This window comes from Colias eurytheme, chromosome 6, assembly GCF_061535395.1.
Source record: "Colias eurytheme isolate Ceu_HAF_F1 chromosome 6, ilColEury1 Martin Lab GWU primary, whole genome shotgun sequence".
Taxonomy (NCBI): Eukaryota; Metazoa; Arthropoda; class Insecta; order Lepidoptera; family Pieridae; genus Colias; species Colias eurytheme.
The window spans coordinates 2086447-2103605 of NC_142985.1; the positions used below are offsets into that span (position 1 = coordinate 2086447).

Below are 17159 nucleotides of genomic sequence, written 5' to 3' on the forward strand. Positions count from 1 at the left end.
TTGTTATGTGAATAATAAAAATGACGTCAATACATTTTGTTTTATTTTTAGTTTTTTTCTATACTTACCTACTTCAGAAATAGGTAGATGATAAAGGTATCATGACTAAGGACAAGGAGTCATATTATACTAAATACTGTAGATAGCGTTGTTCATTGAAAAAATAAATAAAGACTGGCCAAGTGCAAGTCGGACTCATGCACTGAGGGTTAAGAACAAACCTATTTTTTATGATATGGTGTAACAAAAATTTATGTTTTTCGCAATTATTCCTCTATCTGTGTCATGAGACGTTACTTCGTACCAAATTTCAAGATGCTGAGTTCACGGGAAGTACCTTGCAGATTTTACTTCCTTTGCGAATGTCCAAAATTTGCAGTATAAACGGCTGTATCTTTTGATTGCGTTGGCTTAGATGTTTAATTTTTTCACAGCTTCAAGGCACAGTAGATTTGAGTATATGATATAAATTTGAGATTGAGTTGAGGTACCACGCGAAAAATGGTCTTGACAGACAGACAACTAAGTTATCCTATAAAGAATCCGTTTTCTCCTTTTGAGGTTCGGAACCCTAAAAAACCGATCTTTGGGTGGCGTGAGCTCGTGTGCCAGCTTGCGCCGCCTTGGGGTGGGTAATTTGGTTTGGAGGGCCTGGAAACAGGCAATTCGCGGAGGGCCTGGAAAGGGGCAACTGCTGGGCGGGACATGCGGAAGATTGCGATAGTGTTCCCGCATTCCGTCTAAAGCAGCGCGTTGGTACACAGTGGGGTTTTAGTCGGTAGGAATCCGACTTAACCCACGGCTCCTTCCCCGGGAGCCATGGGTTAAGTCAGATAATAAGTTAAAAAAAAGGCTGTGTGGTACTAAAGTTTGAATTAAATCTAAACAAACATTTTTTTTAAGTAACATACAGATAAAACTAATAAAAGGGGTGTTTAGTGTTTTTTTTTTCGTGTTTTTTTTTTACTTTTTGTGTGTTGTTGTTGTTTTGATTGTATTGAAACTACTTGACCGATTCTTACCTACTTGGCTCCAATACATCATGTTCGATTTTAACCATAATACTATTTCTATTCCAATTCTTAGCATATTCTTAGGCTGTGATTTTTGGTAGTGTCGTTTTTTAAAATCCATTATTTTTAACGATATCGTTAAAGTTTTAACCAACATTTTAAGACAGATGTTTGAAAAGCTTATTCTAGATCGTCCATAATTATAATTTGATAATAATTTTGAATTACAGAGTTGAAAATGTGCATTGTATTCATGTACCACGGTTGCAGGAATAATGTGCAATGTCCGTTATATGTGACGGTTCGAACATGTACATATAATTGACAGTGTCCGTTTTATGTGACTTACTGAAAACAATAGAAAAAATTAAAATTTTTAATTTTTTTTTTTTCATTTTCCTCTTTTCCATCCTAATTCCAACACATCCTCCAAATTTGAACATTATAAACACAAGTTATCTAGGGGTGATAATTTAAGGGTTAAGAACACATACCGCAGAATATTATGGTTTCTAATTTATCAGATAAATAATTATTTCAACTAATCTTGGAACTAATTCAATAAGTAAATAAATTGAAAGTTATAAACAATTAAACATGCCCAGTATTTTTTCCTATTTCGGAGTTATACCACCGTATTAGGATATTAATCTATAAAATTCGTATCGTATTACGGCGGTATTTTATTTCTTATTTTTTGGGTAAAAAATGACTTACAAATATGAAACAAGCTATTTAAATAGTGGGTGTAATAGTAGGAAAATGCTATAAACAATACAACATACAAACTTGAACGGCTTATTAAGACGAAAAACTTAGTTTATAAAATACTAGCTTATGAATAGTAAATGTTGTGTACTATGTATATTGTAAATGTAATATGTAGGAAGACTCATCTTTCAACATTAACCGTATTAAGCTAAGTCTCTACTACATGACCCATTCTGGAGACCTTAAGATGACTAAGCAAGTAATTATAAGTTCTAGAGTGGGGAACAGTTAAGAAAACACCGATTTAGAACACATTTATATTATTTAATAAATATTATTTGTAGGGAACTTCAATGAATATAATTTCTGACCCTCCGCATTAGGAGCCGTCTACCGCAGTCTTAGATCATTAAGTAATGGATGGAGTACGCTGGCAAATGTTCTAACTAAACTTTCTGCTGATTTTGGTGCGGGGAGGGCAACTCACACTATTGAAACACAATCACACATTCACAAAAATAATTTGTGTCACGAAAGTCGTAAAAATTTACGACCTTTTAAGCGACGAGTTTTTAAATTCAACTCTATCCCTAAGTTCATAAAGATTAAATTTGTATTTCATTCCAAGTTGTCTCGTGGGGAGTGTGGTTCAATATCGCGTTCTAAATTCAACTTTATAACTTAGACTATAAAGATTAAATTTGTATTTCTTTTAAAGATAGTCTCGTAAGGAATGCGGTTCATTATCGCGTTTTAAATTCAACTTTCTCTCTTACTAGATAAAGATTAAATTTGTATATTTTCTTTCCATGATAGTCTCGTCTCTTTCTCTCTCGAAACATGACTCGATTATTTGTCTTGATCATATCGCTAAACGATACATCGACGATTATTAGAAATTGCATTTAATTAGAAATGTACGTTAAAAAATAAAAAAATATACACAAATTAAAGGTTATTCCATCTTTTTTAATATTCGACATGTTTGAATTGCTTCTGCAAGTGCCATATCACACTAGCGGATTGCGAGCGGTTTCAAAGCGGAGCGGGTGCGCAACGAATACGTTGCGGGCGCGCAACGAACACGCCGCGGTTGCGCAGCGAATTCGTTGCGGACGCGTCATTTTGTATACTCTCGCACAAAAGCCAGCCCTTCCGCCTTGCCTAACTTCCATTCAATATTTCCATCGTTTCTGTAGCACTCAATTTTTTAACCGTACTGTGGAAATGCACTTACTTAACAGTTAACTAAAGATGTAATAACAACTGGAGTTGTTAAAAAAAGGTGCTATAAAATTGAATTACTAGGACTTTTAGAATGTACCATACATTCCAAAAGTATGTAACGACTGACCAGTATAATCTCTCCCATAGCAACGTATGTTATAAAGAGATTTTGTGAACCTAATTATGAGCAAAGTGATAGTGAGTTGCTGGTTGCTTGATAAAATTTTCTATTCACTGCTATTTATCTAATAATAAGATAGCCCTGTTTTAGTTAAGGAGCTTTAACATTTATTTCACTAATGAACTTTCTTAATGAGCAATTAAGTTATCTGATTGCATTTCGACCAAGATTTAATAGATAAAACAATACCCTAAACATTAACATGTTATGAAACTCGTAAAAAATAATGATCTCATAATTATTATACTATCACAAGTTATAAGTAACAACCAGCACGGATTCCATTTTGTTAATGAGTGTACATGACTGCGACGTAAACGTTGCGCATCTGCCACGCGTCCGCAACGAATTCGCTGCGCAACCGCAACGTATTCGTTGCGCACCCGCTCCGCTTTGAAACCGCTCGCAATCCGCTAGTGTGATATGTCACCAAGACTTGACAGTGCAAAACGGCATTTTTAGCGGAGCACTCGCAGACGTCCTTTCGATGTTTTACGAATACGCAGAGTGTTTGTAATCGATTACGCAAGTAGTTTTTATGAAAGCATAAGATTTTTCGATTCGAATAATCTTATACCTCAGCAAAAGGGGAAACGCCTGCGAGTGTTATCCATTACTTAATGATCTAAGACCGCAGTAATAGGCTCTGACCATAACCATACCTCCGTAATAGGGAAAATCGACCTGACTATTTAAATATTTTTTTTTTAAATAAGAAATATCATGAAAATAAACAGACTCAACAGCAATACAAAATTTAAGATCCACTTTTAACGATAAAGCGGTTTGGCACCTTTAAAAATAAATACTTACATATGCTTATCTTTGTTACTTACTTTCAAATGTTGTGAAATACCTCCGTATTATGTGCTTTTACCTTGGCCGAATTTTTTCAAATTTTCTGAGAAAAGAAACGAAACAGCTCATGTTGTGATTTTGAGAACTTATAAATGAAGGATTATATAGGGATTGACAAAAATAAACCCAATGTATCTCTCAATAATGTTTTATTTACAAATTATTATAAAATATGTGACGAACGCACAGTAACAATTATTATGAACAGATAAGTAGCCATACCGGGAACATTACAAAATCCATCTAACCAAAAACCTTCTAGAAATTTTTGAAATTGGTTAAAACAAAGTACATACGCGTACATAATATACTTTTTATAAATAATATTTGTGATCTTTTGGTAAATTGTTAAAACTACACCTTATAACATACACATTTTCCCTTAAATAAGTGACATTTTGTTCGACGGCACTGCAAAAATTATTACGAAAATATAAGCAAAAAATAACAAGATTTTTTTTAATTGTATTTATTTTGTTAAATAGTATTTTGAATAGACACTTTGCAAGGCACGAATTTCACGGCTATAAAGATATAAACCCAATACCTATAGCTTTTTAATATTCAAAATTTCCTGTAACAAAACAAACAGACATTCCAATTTCTTTGCTTATTTTCTATAAATAAGGTTAGCTACCACTGAGCGAATATTTCATAAGAATATCAAAATTTCGCCAAAAAACGGCTTGTGATTATGCATGATTTATTACATGATGTTTAATATTAATACAATCAATAAATTGACAATACCAAGAGGTATTCATTTGTTACAACTACATATATATGTATAAACGTAGACTAGTGTTTTTATTTGTTATTGTTACAAAAAACATTAACTTGATTGATTAGTACTAATTCGCAAAACAGACAACAAATTCAACTAAAAACTAACTGATGACATTCACTAGTGATGTATAATATTTCAATTAAATTCCCTGTTCAAAATAGAACGCCCTAAATATCATAATAATAATAATTATGCTCTGCCGCAATTCGATAAAACGCAGCCAAAAGAAAATATAAGAAAAAAAAAAACATTTATACTAATTTATTCAATTCATAAACATTTATAAAGATTGCACACGAATAATGCACATGTTAGAAATTACGAATACGATATTTACAATACATATAATAAAAAAAAGATTTGGTGGCACAGAACACAAGTACATGATGGTCATTAGAAATATTTTTTATCTGTATAATATAATCATTACTATGCAATATGGCAGTGGCCGGTATGCTTTGATTTTTAAAAATAAAAATTCTTTTTTTATTGCACATGCCATCCTAAAGATATAAACCCCCATATATTGATAAGAAATTAATTGATTTACAAAGAATTAACAATAGCAAAACGTATTGCAGATCTCGACAAGAGAAATAACCTAGACTTGCTTATAAATTTTATAATAACACGTTTACACTTGGCCCAGCCTTTTATTGTATATCATTCACTGAACTATAGTCCGTCATTTGTGTAAAAATCTGGCGATTAAAAATATAATATTTATCTAAAAAATAACTATTATCCTATCCATTTCAACAACGATATTTTTATAATGTAATAATTGTATAAACCGGAATTAAAGTTTGTAAAATATAATGGAATCATTATTGGTAAAAAATATTTGATGATGTTTGTAAGGCTGATTTGTCTCACATATTAAAAAAATACCGTTGTATTCATTTTACAGATACAATAATAATTAAAAATATTCACTGCTTCATTCATAAACTATTTTTATTGTTACATTGACTGGCCATAGCTCGAGCGAGTAAATTTTAAAGTAAATTAAAAAATTATATTATCAATAAAATATTACTATTGTGATTATATTTCATCTTAATATATTTACAAAAAAATTAAAAATACTATCCCTAAAATAAACGTCTAATCACTAGCCATTTAATTCGCAATAATCGAAATATAAATGTTTCGCTGAGCGCTGTCTTTATGTGCTCTTTTATAATATACTAGATTTCCGCCCGCGGCTTCGCCCGCGTTTGCAAAGGAAAACCCGCATAGTTCTCGTTCCCGTAGGATTTCCGGGATAAAAACTATCCTATGTGTTAATCCAAGTTACCCTCTATATGTGTGCTAAATTTCATTGTAATCGGTTCAGTAGTTTTTACGTGAAAGAGTAACAAACATCCATACATCCATACATCCTTACAAACTTTCGCCTTTATAATATATAATTAGATTAGATATTTAACATAACAAATATAAAGTAAATACATACATTGTAGATTAACCAAAATTATATTTTAACACATGAATAAGAAAAATTGCGGACTCGAAGGACCTTTTTTCAATTCACATATGAATATTTAAAATTATTAAAGTTTAAAAACAATATAAATGATTGTAACTATTTAACACACAAAGACAGCGAAACAGCACATAATATATCAGTCCCAAATTGTGATTATGCATAATGCTACTAGCATTAACTACACGGGACTGAAAATTATCGTTGTAAACCCCCAAATATATGTATTTGCAACATATAAAATAACAAATATTATGCAATTCGTATAAATATTTAGCGTATTAACAAAAGTCACTTAAGCACTGGTCTAAAAAGTAGAATACGAAAAAACATTATGTAAAATTGTATAAAACCACGATTCCTTTGTTATTTTACTAAAAACCGGCCAAGTGCGAGTCGGGCTCGCGCACAAAGGGTTCCGTAGCAGCAAATATAATAAATTACAGTTAAATCAACCTATCTCAAAAACTATAAGAGATACTTTGATCAAACCAAAAATCGTTGAAAGAGTTAATTAGCATGCATCACCTCTATTTTTTTTAGAATTTTATACCCCGTAGTTATAAAAATAGAGGGGGGGGGACATACTTTTTACGACTTTGAGAGCTGATATCTCAAAAACCGTTCACTTTAAGAAAAATGTTTTTTAGAAAACTTTATATCATTTTAAAAGACCTTTCCATTGATACCCCACACGGGTATGTACATCGAAAAAAAAAATTTCATCCCTCAGTTACATGTATGGGGGGCCCCACCCCCAATTCTTTTTTTTTACTATTTAGTGTCATATTTTTGTAGCGGTTCATACAACACATATTCCCATCAAATTTCATCACTGTAGTACTTATAGTTTCCGAGTAAATCGGCTGTGACAGACGGACAGACGGACAGACGGACATGACGAAACTATAAGGGTTCCGTTTTTGCCATTTTGGCTACGGAACCCTAAAAAGTTGCCGAAAATGTGACACGTGGCAGTTAAATGCATTACCGCGAACACACATCGTTGATACAAACACTTATATATGAAATACATACTATATTAATTTAATGCATATGCCTATTCAGTCATTCTCTAGCATATTAGCATATGCCCGCCATAAAAATATTCCACTAAGATAATTCTTTTCACCCTACATTGCACATTCACACTATATTTTATTATTAATTCAATGGAAAAAATATTTTATTCTAGACGTCCATTTATTACACGAAACCCCATCTACTACAAAAAATGTATATAAATATATTGATAAATATAATATTTCCTAGCAGCGTATTGTACTAAGAAAACAACAAACGATGTTTAATTATAATATAGGAGCATAATAAATGATCAAACATATATATTTATATACTGCAAAATCCCAGTAGCGTAAAGATACATTTGTAAAATTGCACTAAAATTCAAGTAAAAAGCAAAATATTTATACTACTAAATTCAAACAATTTCTACTAGAAACTTCATAAAAATTGAAAAGAACATTCATATAAACAATGATATTATTATTGAAAATCACCACAAATAAGTTTCAATAATAGGCACAAGGCGCACAAATATAATAAAGAAGTTATAGCAATTCAAATTTTACCCTTGATTTGATAAAAATGATCACAATTTTTTTTTTCAAATTGAATAAATTTTAAATTATACGTGCGTGCGTTGATTCACAAACGGCCTATCTTGATTACATTAATACATAATTGTTTTTGAAGTGAAACTTTTTTATCGGGGTTGGACAAAAATTTAGTGTAACATTTTTGCGTTACGCCGTACGCGTGACATTTTTGCGTTACGCCATACTCGTGACATTTTTAAGGTCATAAAGAAGTTTCACTTTTTACGTGTGTACTCTAGTACACGCATACATTTTTTATTTATTAGAAGAATGAAGTTCAAATATCATTTGTTATTTTATATTAATGTTGAGTTCCAATACCAACCGCTAGGGATTTCAGAAATAGGCTTCACTGTTGTTCACTATTACACTGAACAGGTGTTATACACTATTTTTTCACAAATAGATCAATAAAAGCTTCACTATTGCGTTTCACAGATCATCAGATGTATTTCAAAAATGGGCTTCACTATTGCATTTCACAAATTGGCTTCACCATTTTGTTTCCAGTAAATTATTATTTTTCACAGACGAATTCCACAAATGACCTTCACTATTTTCACGGGCGAGTTTCACTATCACAAATGGGCTTCACTACTCCGTTCCACTACTCTGTTGCACTATTCCGTTGCACTATTCCCTTGCACTATTCCGTTACACTATTCCGTTGCACTATTCCGTAACACTATTCCACTTCACAGGTGCGATTCATACGTTATTTTCTGTCAGAGCTGTGTGTCCGGTGAGGTGGGTGTTAGGGGGCTGGCGAGCGGTGAGTGAGGGGCTTCCGATACTTCGCACGGGTTCATGTCGATACGACCCGCCCGGCTCCACACTAGCATGTCCATTATGAACGCTAGGAACATAAGCCCGGCGGATAGACCTGAAATAGATATATGAGGATAATTAGTAAAAGAGTTTATACTATGTAATTTTAAGAAACAAACCAAAAATACAGTTCTCAATTTGAGAACTTGTTTGGTTTTGGAAAGTAGTGTATAATACTAGGGCATATGGTTAATAACATATTTGATTAAACATGTACTCTAGGAGCGACAGTTCCAATTACTAAATCTGTTTTGAAATAACGATTTAGTTCATAAGAAATATTATTAACTAGCGGTCCGCCCCGGCTTCGCCCGTGGTACATGTTTACGTTTTCTCTACATAAGAACCATCCTCGTACTTCAAGGAATATAATAAAAAAAGAATTATCGAAATCGGTTCAGCCGTTCTCGAGTTATGCGCTTACCAACACATTTTGCGATTCATTTTTATATATAAGAAGATTACATAAACAATATACGAATTATATAGCCAACGAGAGTACAAAGCTATCTTCATATAAGATATGTATAGAAACTGACGCTCCTAACCTATTAAGATTTGTTATTAAGAAAAAGTCTGTCACGCACGCTATTTAGTAACACGCACGTCACGTTGGCGGCCACGTGATATCGTGAGCGAACGTAACAGTGATATGATATAATGAATGACATTAGAGATCGCTGTGTGATAAATGAAATCGGATTTGTTTATTATTTTTGAAATTTGAGTAAAATTGCAGGCTTAAATAATAGAAGTTTGAATCAGCTTGTAGTGGCAGATGAAGGTGGTGACGGGTGGGACACTGTTTGAAAATTTTACTTACAAACTTAATGACTGGGCTGAAGTTGGCGTGGCTTTGCTTAGAATGGCATACAACATGGCAACATGGCATGGCATGTTGGCCACACACACTCACCCAGGAAGAAGTGCCGCAGCTGGTCGCTGTCGTACGACGCGCAGGCGCCGAGCAGCCCGCACGTTGGCCACACACACTCACCCAGGAAGAAGTGCCGCAGCTGGTCGCTGTCGTACGACGCGCAGGCGCCGAGCAGCCCGCACGTTGGCCACACACACTCACCCAGGAAGAAGTGCCGCAGCTGGTCGCTGTCGTACGACGCGCAGGCGCCGAGCAGCCCGCACGTTGGCCACACACACTCACCCAGGAAGAAGTGCCGCAGCTGGTCGCTGTCGTACGACGCGCAGGCGCCGAGCAGCCCGCACGTTGGCCACACACACTCACCCAGGAAGAAGTGCCGCAGCTGGTCGCTGTCGTACGACGCGCAGGCGCCGAGCAGCCCGCACGTTGGCCACACACACTCACCCAGGAAGAAGTGCCGCAGCTGGTCGCTGTCGTACGACGCGCAGGCGCCGAGCAGCCCGCACGTTGGCCACACACACTCACCCAGGAAGAAGTGCCGCAGCTGGTCGCTGTCGTACGACGCGCAGGCGCCGAGCAGCCCGCACGTTGGCCACACACACTCACCCAGGAAGAAGTGCCGCAGCTGGTCGCTGTCGTACGACGCGCAGGCGCCGAGCAGCCCGCACGTTGGCCACACACACTCACCCAGGAAGAAGTGCCGCAGCTGGTCGCTGTCGTACGACGCGCAGGCGCCGAGCAGCCCGCACGTTGGCCACACACACTCACCCAGGAAGAAGTGCCGCAGCTGGTCGCTGTCGTACGACGCGCAGGCGCCGAGCAGCCCGCACGTTGGCCACACACACTCACCCAGGAAGAAGTGCCGCAGCTGGTCGCTGTCGTACGACGCGCAGGCGCCGAGCAGCCCGCACGTTGGCCACACACACTCACCCAGGAAGAAGTGCCGCAGCTGGTCGCTGTCGTACGACGCGCAGGCGCCGAGCAGCCCGCACGTTGGCCACACACACTCACCCAGGAAGAAGTGCCGCAGCTGGTCGCTGTCGTACGACGCGCAGGCGCCGAGCAGCCCGCACGTTGGCCACACACACTCACCCAGGAAGAAGTGCCGCAGCTGGTCGCTGTCGTACGACGCGCAGGCGCCGAGCAGCCCGCACGTTGGCCACACACACTCACCCAGGAAGAAGTGCCGCAGCTGGTCGCTGTCGTACGACGCGCAGGCGCCGAGCAGCCCGCACGTTGGCCACACACACTCACCCAGGAAGAAGTGCCGCAGCTGGTCGCTGTCGTACGACGCGCAGGCGCCGAGCAGCCCGCACGTTGGCCACACACACTCACCCAGGAAGAAGTGCCGCAGCTGGTCGCTGTCGTACGACGCGCAGGCGCCGAGCAGCCCGCACGTTGGCCACACACACTCACCCAGGAAGAAGTGCCGCAGCTGGTCGCTGTCGTACGACGCGCAGGCGCCGAGCAGCCCGCACGTTGGCCACACACACTCACCCAGGAAGAAGTGCCGCAGCTGGTCGCTGTCGTACGACGCGCAGGCGCCGAGCAGCCCGCACGTTGGCCACACACACTCACCCAGGAAGAAGTGCCGCAGCTGGTCGCTGTCGTACGACGCGCAGGCGCCGAGCAGCCCGCACGTTGGCCACACACACTCACCCAGGAAGAAGTGCCGCAGCTGGTCGCTGTCGTACGACGCGCAGGCGCCGAGCAGCCCGCACGTTGGCCACACACACTCACCCAGGAAGAAGTGCCGCAGCTGGTCGCTGTCGTACGACGCGCAGGCGCCGAGCAGCCCGCACGTTGGCCACACACACTCACCCAGGAAGAAGTGCCGCAGCTGGTCGCTGTCGTACGACGCGCAGGCGCCGAGCAGCCCGCACGTTGGCCACACACACTCACCCAGGAAGAAGTGCCGCAGCTGGTCGCTGTCGTACGACGCGCAGGCGCCGAGCAGCCCGCACGCCGCGTCCCGCAGGCGGCACGCCGCGTCCACGGCCGCGCCGAACACGATCGGGCACGGCACGTTGCCGAACACGCCTATCGCGAACTGGATCACGCCCATCGCCATCGCTTTGTCTGGAAACAATGAGATTTTAAAATAAAAAAGACGTGTGGCACTCGGGGACTGCCGCGGTAAAGTTATTGCATAGCGTGCCTTCAAGCCACACCTCCGTGCCCATCGGAGTAGGGAGCGTGAGGTTTTTTTGGTACAGAATTTCTGGATTCGGTCCCCGCGCTCAAGGCCCGCGATAGAAGCTATGCAATAGCTTAAATTTTTGTTAAACATCAACTAGCTGCGAATAAGTAAGTGAGCCATTGTAATTAACACACGTTTGGTTGCTGGGCCGGCTGCACTCGTACAGCACACTCACAAATCTACCGTACTCATGGGCGCGAATAGCGCTCGCTAATAACTCGTATATCCGGTTTCTGAGGCCACCACACTCACAAACACACGCACTCTACAGGTACAGTCGTGCACACACACAACTCTCCCACACACTACAGGTACAGTCACACACACAACTCTACTTCACACTTACAGTCGCGTACACCCACACTACGGGTACAGTAGCGCACACTCACCATGCTTCAGCAACACGGCTCCCACTTCTCCACTCGCGTGTACAAACATAACCGCGGCAAATATCGCAATGTACACATATGTATATATGGTACTAGACACTACAGTCCACACACACAAGTCAAATTTTATTAAAAAATTGGTTGTCTGTAAAGTCGGTTTACTGACGATAGTTGAACGTGACAACGTCCGATTGTGCTTCTTTGTCGCTCGTTCCGCGCTCTCGCTCGCACTTCAAGCCTTACATGGAACGCCTCAGAGCGAGGTAACGCCGCATGAGTCATGTTTTTTCGTGCGTGCAGCCGGCTATATCGAATTATAAAACGTTGTCACGTCAAAAAAAAATACACTGCAGTACAGTCGCGCACACTCACCATGCTTATCAGTACACCGTATGATCAGCAACACGGCTCCCACTTCCCCACTCGCGTGTACGAACATAACGGCCGCGAATATCGCGATGAACACGTATATCTGGTTGCAAGGACCTCCGCACTCGCCGGTCACGGCGAAACCGTTCCAGTTGGCAGAGTCGTCGTATGTAGCGTTTTTCAGCTCGTAGCGTTCGATTCTGGAAGAGATATATGTATTTATCACTATCACTACATAGTATAAAACAAAGTCGCTTTCCCTGTCCCTATGTCCCTATGTCCCTTTGTACGCTTAAATCTTTGAAACTACGCATCGGATTTTGATGCGGTTTTTTTTAATAGATAGAGTGATTCAAGAGGAAGGTTTATATGTATAATAACATCCATTAAATAGTGGAGAAGTACTGTTATTTTTGAGGTTTCTAATGTGATGTCGTAAAAAATTACATTTTTTCCGCTTACATTGCAAACGCAGGCTGAACCCTACGAGTTTTATCAAAATAATGTACTGAGTATTATACACATTGAAAAGGTCTACAGAAAAGTCCGCGATGGTATATGTCTATCTCTTATGGCTAACCCACAATAACTTTTTTTTGTCATTTACTTTTTACGACAAATAATGGCTAATTTTCGATGCGATTTTAACCAATACAGCATTAATCCTTAACCAATTAAATACCTTGAATACATTGTTCATTTAATATAGATCTATATGGCCCTTTACACCGTATGATTTAAGTGAATATTTTCGAAGATATTACAGATTTAAAAATTGCCGGACGTAGCGTTTGCGGCCGGCCGCCCGGCTATATCTATTTTATACCCGTGCGAAGCCGAAGCTGGCCGCTATGTTTTTATATACAACGTTCACAGTTTTTCTGTAATGTATTTAGTATCAGCATTGCACCCGTGCGAAGCCGGGGCGGGTCGCTAGTTATAGATAATTTTAAGCTATTGCATAGCTGCTATCGCGGGCCTTGAGCGCGGGGACCGAATCGAGAAATTCCGTAACGAAAAAACCTCACGCTCCCCACTCCGACGGGCACGGAGGTGTGGCTTGAAGGCATAGCATGCAATAGCTTTACCGCGGCAGTCCCCGAGTGCCACACGTCTTTTTTTTTCTAAGTACAAAATTAACACAATTCGAAACAAACTGACCGCACTGATGACTATTAATACTGACTAATGATTATTGGCTACAAACTTATAAAGAAATTAATAATCTGGAAATTTAAGGAAAAATTAGGAAAAAAAATTACAAAAAAGACACTAAAACCTGTTTTCTATAAGCTCATAAATTTCATTTGGCTAGTTACACTAGCATATAAAGTCCAATTTGAAAAAAGAACAATGATTGTATAATAATATAAGCTATCCAAAAGTATAAACAACGATGACTTTTATATTCCTTTGTCCCATTGTCAGTCTTTTCCCTAAACCACCAGTCTCAATTGCTACTAAACATCCGCCAATACAACACTTATTAGAAAAAACTTAATAATTAGTAATTGAAAACGGAAGACACAGGCTCCAGAAAATCAGTTCTTACCATCTTAGGAGCCTGGATCACTTTAATTTGTAAAATTATTATATGAAAATAAATGATTTATTTATTTAATTAAAAACTCACGTTTTATAAGCCTTAAGTCCTTGTAGATCGCCATCAACACAGGAACAATTATAATACAACCACGTGCTATTGTCCAACTGCTTGCTGCTCAAACAACCCGCTTGGCACGGCGACATGTATGTGTATGAGTCCTGGAATTATTGTGCACTTTAATACAAGGGGATAAGGTTCAAAATTGCATGTTGATTTTAATATTTTACTTTTCTGTTATTTTACTAGCTACTTATTGGATTAAATGAAAGAACTTAATATTAATTAGAAATATTTAGAGATGTTACTATAGCAACAGAATTAAAAAATAATTTAATTAAATAATAATTAATTAATATTATTATGTCTCTCTCCATAATACACGGGTACCACCAGAAGGAAGATACCCGGTCCTTTAGGAGGCTTACGTGGGGACACAGGTCCAACACGCAGCGGCCCTTTAGAGAATTTAATGTGTTGTGGGACACCAGCCGCAGCCTGCCCATGACTGCACTATAGAGATACAGCCCTGGGCAGTCCGCGGCCAATGTAGGACTATTGCAGAAAAATGGAAAAGTCTAATTAATTCTTTGTCAATTTTAGTGTAAATGACAATTACATTAAATTAAAGAAAAGTGTATGTTACCATAAAAGTGCATGCATTTTATGGGTGAGTAGAGTATAAACGGACGTTCACACTCACAAAAACGTTCGTTTGTATACGTATACGCTCTCAATACGCACACGCGTGCGTGTGAGCGTGCGTTATTATGCGTGTATGTGTATGCGTGTACATGTTTACATATATGCATGTATAGGAGCTTGTACGAATTCATATACGTGTAAGTTAAGTCCCAAGTCCCCAAGTGGGGTAAGGGGCAGATGCATTATGCATACATCTGTTTCACTGATCGATTTTCTTTAAGGACAAGTAGGTGATCAGCCTTCTGTGTCCTGCCAGACCGAGACATTTTTTTTTTTTCTTCGTCTCCACCGGGAATCGAACCCAGGACCCCTCGGTTCTACGCTCACGCGTCAACCACTGTACCAAGGAGGCGGTCGCATATACGTGTAAGCGTGCAAACATTCTCGTGTGTGTGTGTTCTCACCTGTCCACAAACAGGACTATAGGAAGCATTTTCACAATGACAGTCGACACTGCACGATAAATTGGCCATCTCCGCCTTTGTTATGACGCGGAAGCTTTCCTCGGGACAACTGACGAACATTAGGAGGATCATACCTGAAAATCATTGTAAAGCTATGAGCATAATGTTTAAATGGGAAAAGATAAATAACATATTTTAAAATGGCAAGAGATAAATTACATATTCAATCTATACTAATCCATACTAATATTATAAATGCGAAAGTAACTCTATCTGTCTGTCTGTTACTCAATCACGCCTGAACTACTGAACCAATTTGCATGAAATTTGGTATAGATATATTTTGATACCCGAGAAAGGACATAGGATAGGTTTTATCCCGGAAATCCTACGGGAACGGGTTTTTCTCTGAAAACGCGGGCGAACGGAAAGCTAGTACATATTATAAAGCTGAAGAGTTTGTTTGTTTGTTTGAACGCGCTAATCTCGGGAACTACTGGTCCTATTTGAATAATTATTTCGGTGTTCGATAGCTCATTTGTCGAGGAAGGCTTTAGGCTATACAGGGTGTAATCGTTAAGTGTGCACAAGCGATTATTCCGTAACTATTGCAGATATCAAAAAACTTTAAACTGATATCGAAAGTACTTAACCTAATGAGTAAAATGGCCATAATAAATTTTTAAAAATAAAACGAGAAATAACCAAAAATGTTACATTAAACGCTCCCATACAATTTATTTCCCATACATTTTGTATTCATAGTAGATTTTCGAAGTGACGTCCTTATTGTGCAATACAATGAGGAGGTCTATTTACAGTTTCTAAATGAACTTCCCTCCAAATTTGCGAAGTAATTAAAGCAGAAAACCAAAAAAACAAAAAAAAAGCTAAAATCTTTCATATTAAATGTATAGGTTGATCCAAAAATAATGATAATTGGGTATTTCCTGTGCACATAAAAATATAAAATAAATGTTTTATGCTTGCTCATGTAATCAATAAGTTATCACAAAAAAATTATATCTACAGGCCACGTTTCCAAGTATTAACATTAATTTTAATGTGAACAGTGCGAGCCAGAATGTTTCCCGACGAAAAGAAGAAACAACGATTCGACATTTAGAGGGTGAATTTCTAAATTTTTAATGAGATCAGGATAATTTTTTGTCACGATTTGTGACCATGGGCGTTACCTGGGTTCACCATGTTTATGCTGAAACCAAGAAACAATCAATGGCCTGGATGCGAGCTTCCAAAGTGACGGTGAAGATTTTCAAAGTGAAAATTAGTGGGATAGATTAAAGCCGTAGTTTTTTGGGACGCTGAAGAAATGTGGAATATTTTAAGAAGGTAGCCACTACTACACAGGGCTCTTACTACACAGACCAAATTAAAAGATTGCGGGTAGGTTAGTAAGAAAAAGAGACATGGCAAACTTCAGTCTTGAATGTTGGTTCACCAAGACAACGCACCAGATCACAAAGCGTCAGTTGCGATGGCTGCCAATCAAAAATCGGCATTGAAAATGCTTGAACACCCACCCTGTTTGTAAGATCTAGCTCCTAGTTAATTCTATCTCTTACCTCGGCACAAGAAACACCGTCGATACAAGAAATTTTAAGACGACAGCGAAGTGATGGCCGATTTTGAGGGGTTTTTGTAGATGAAGTCAAAGTTTTTTTTTCTAAGTTAAGGAAAAAAAATATCGAAGTATATTATCTAGTTAGAAGACTATCTAGAGAAATAAATAATTATTTTAACTGTAATGACCTTGTTTAATATTGATTATCATTACTTTTGGATCAACCCATGTACATGGGATATTCATATCTCATACTAAATGTATGGGAGGGTTTAAAGTTAATTTTTTAGATATTTCTCGTATTATTTTTAAAA

At 38.8% G+C, this 17159-nt stretch overlaps 1 protein-coding gene across 4 annotated transcripts in view; it reads right to left on the minus strand.

The window, feature by feature from the left end:
- Positions 1-7860: 7860 nt before the first annotated feature.
- Positions 7861-17159, minus strand: part of LOC149907477 (solute carrier organic anion transporter family member 74D-like) — a 63526-nt gene continuing 54227 nt past the window's right edge. For all 4 annotated transcript variants that reach the window (XM_090102469.1, XM_090102468.1, XM_090102470.1 and 1 more), the window contains exons 7-11: positions 15261-15394; positions 14182-14312; positions 12552-12748; positions 11493-11669; positions 7861-8768 (exon numbers count right to left, since the gene is read on the minus strand). In XM_090102469.1, the coding sequence (XP_089958595.1) occupies positions 8611-8768; positions 11493-11669; positions 12552-12748; positions 14182-14312; positions 15261-15394 (797 nt within the window). In that variant the 3' untranslated portion in view covers positions 7861-8610. The remainder of the gene's footprint in view (positions 8769-11492; positions 11670-12551; positions 12749-14181; positions 14313-15260; positions 15395-17159) is intronic.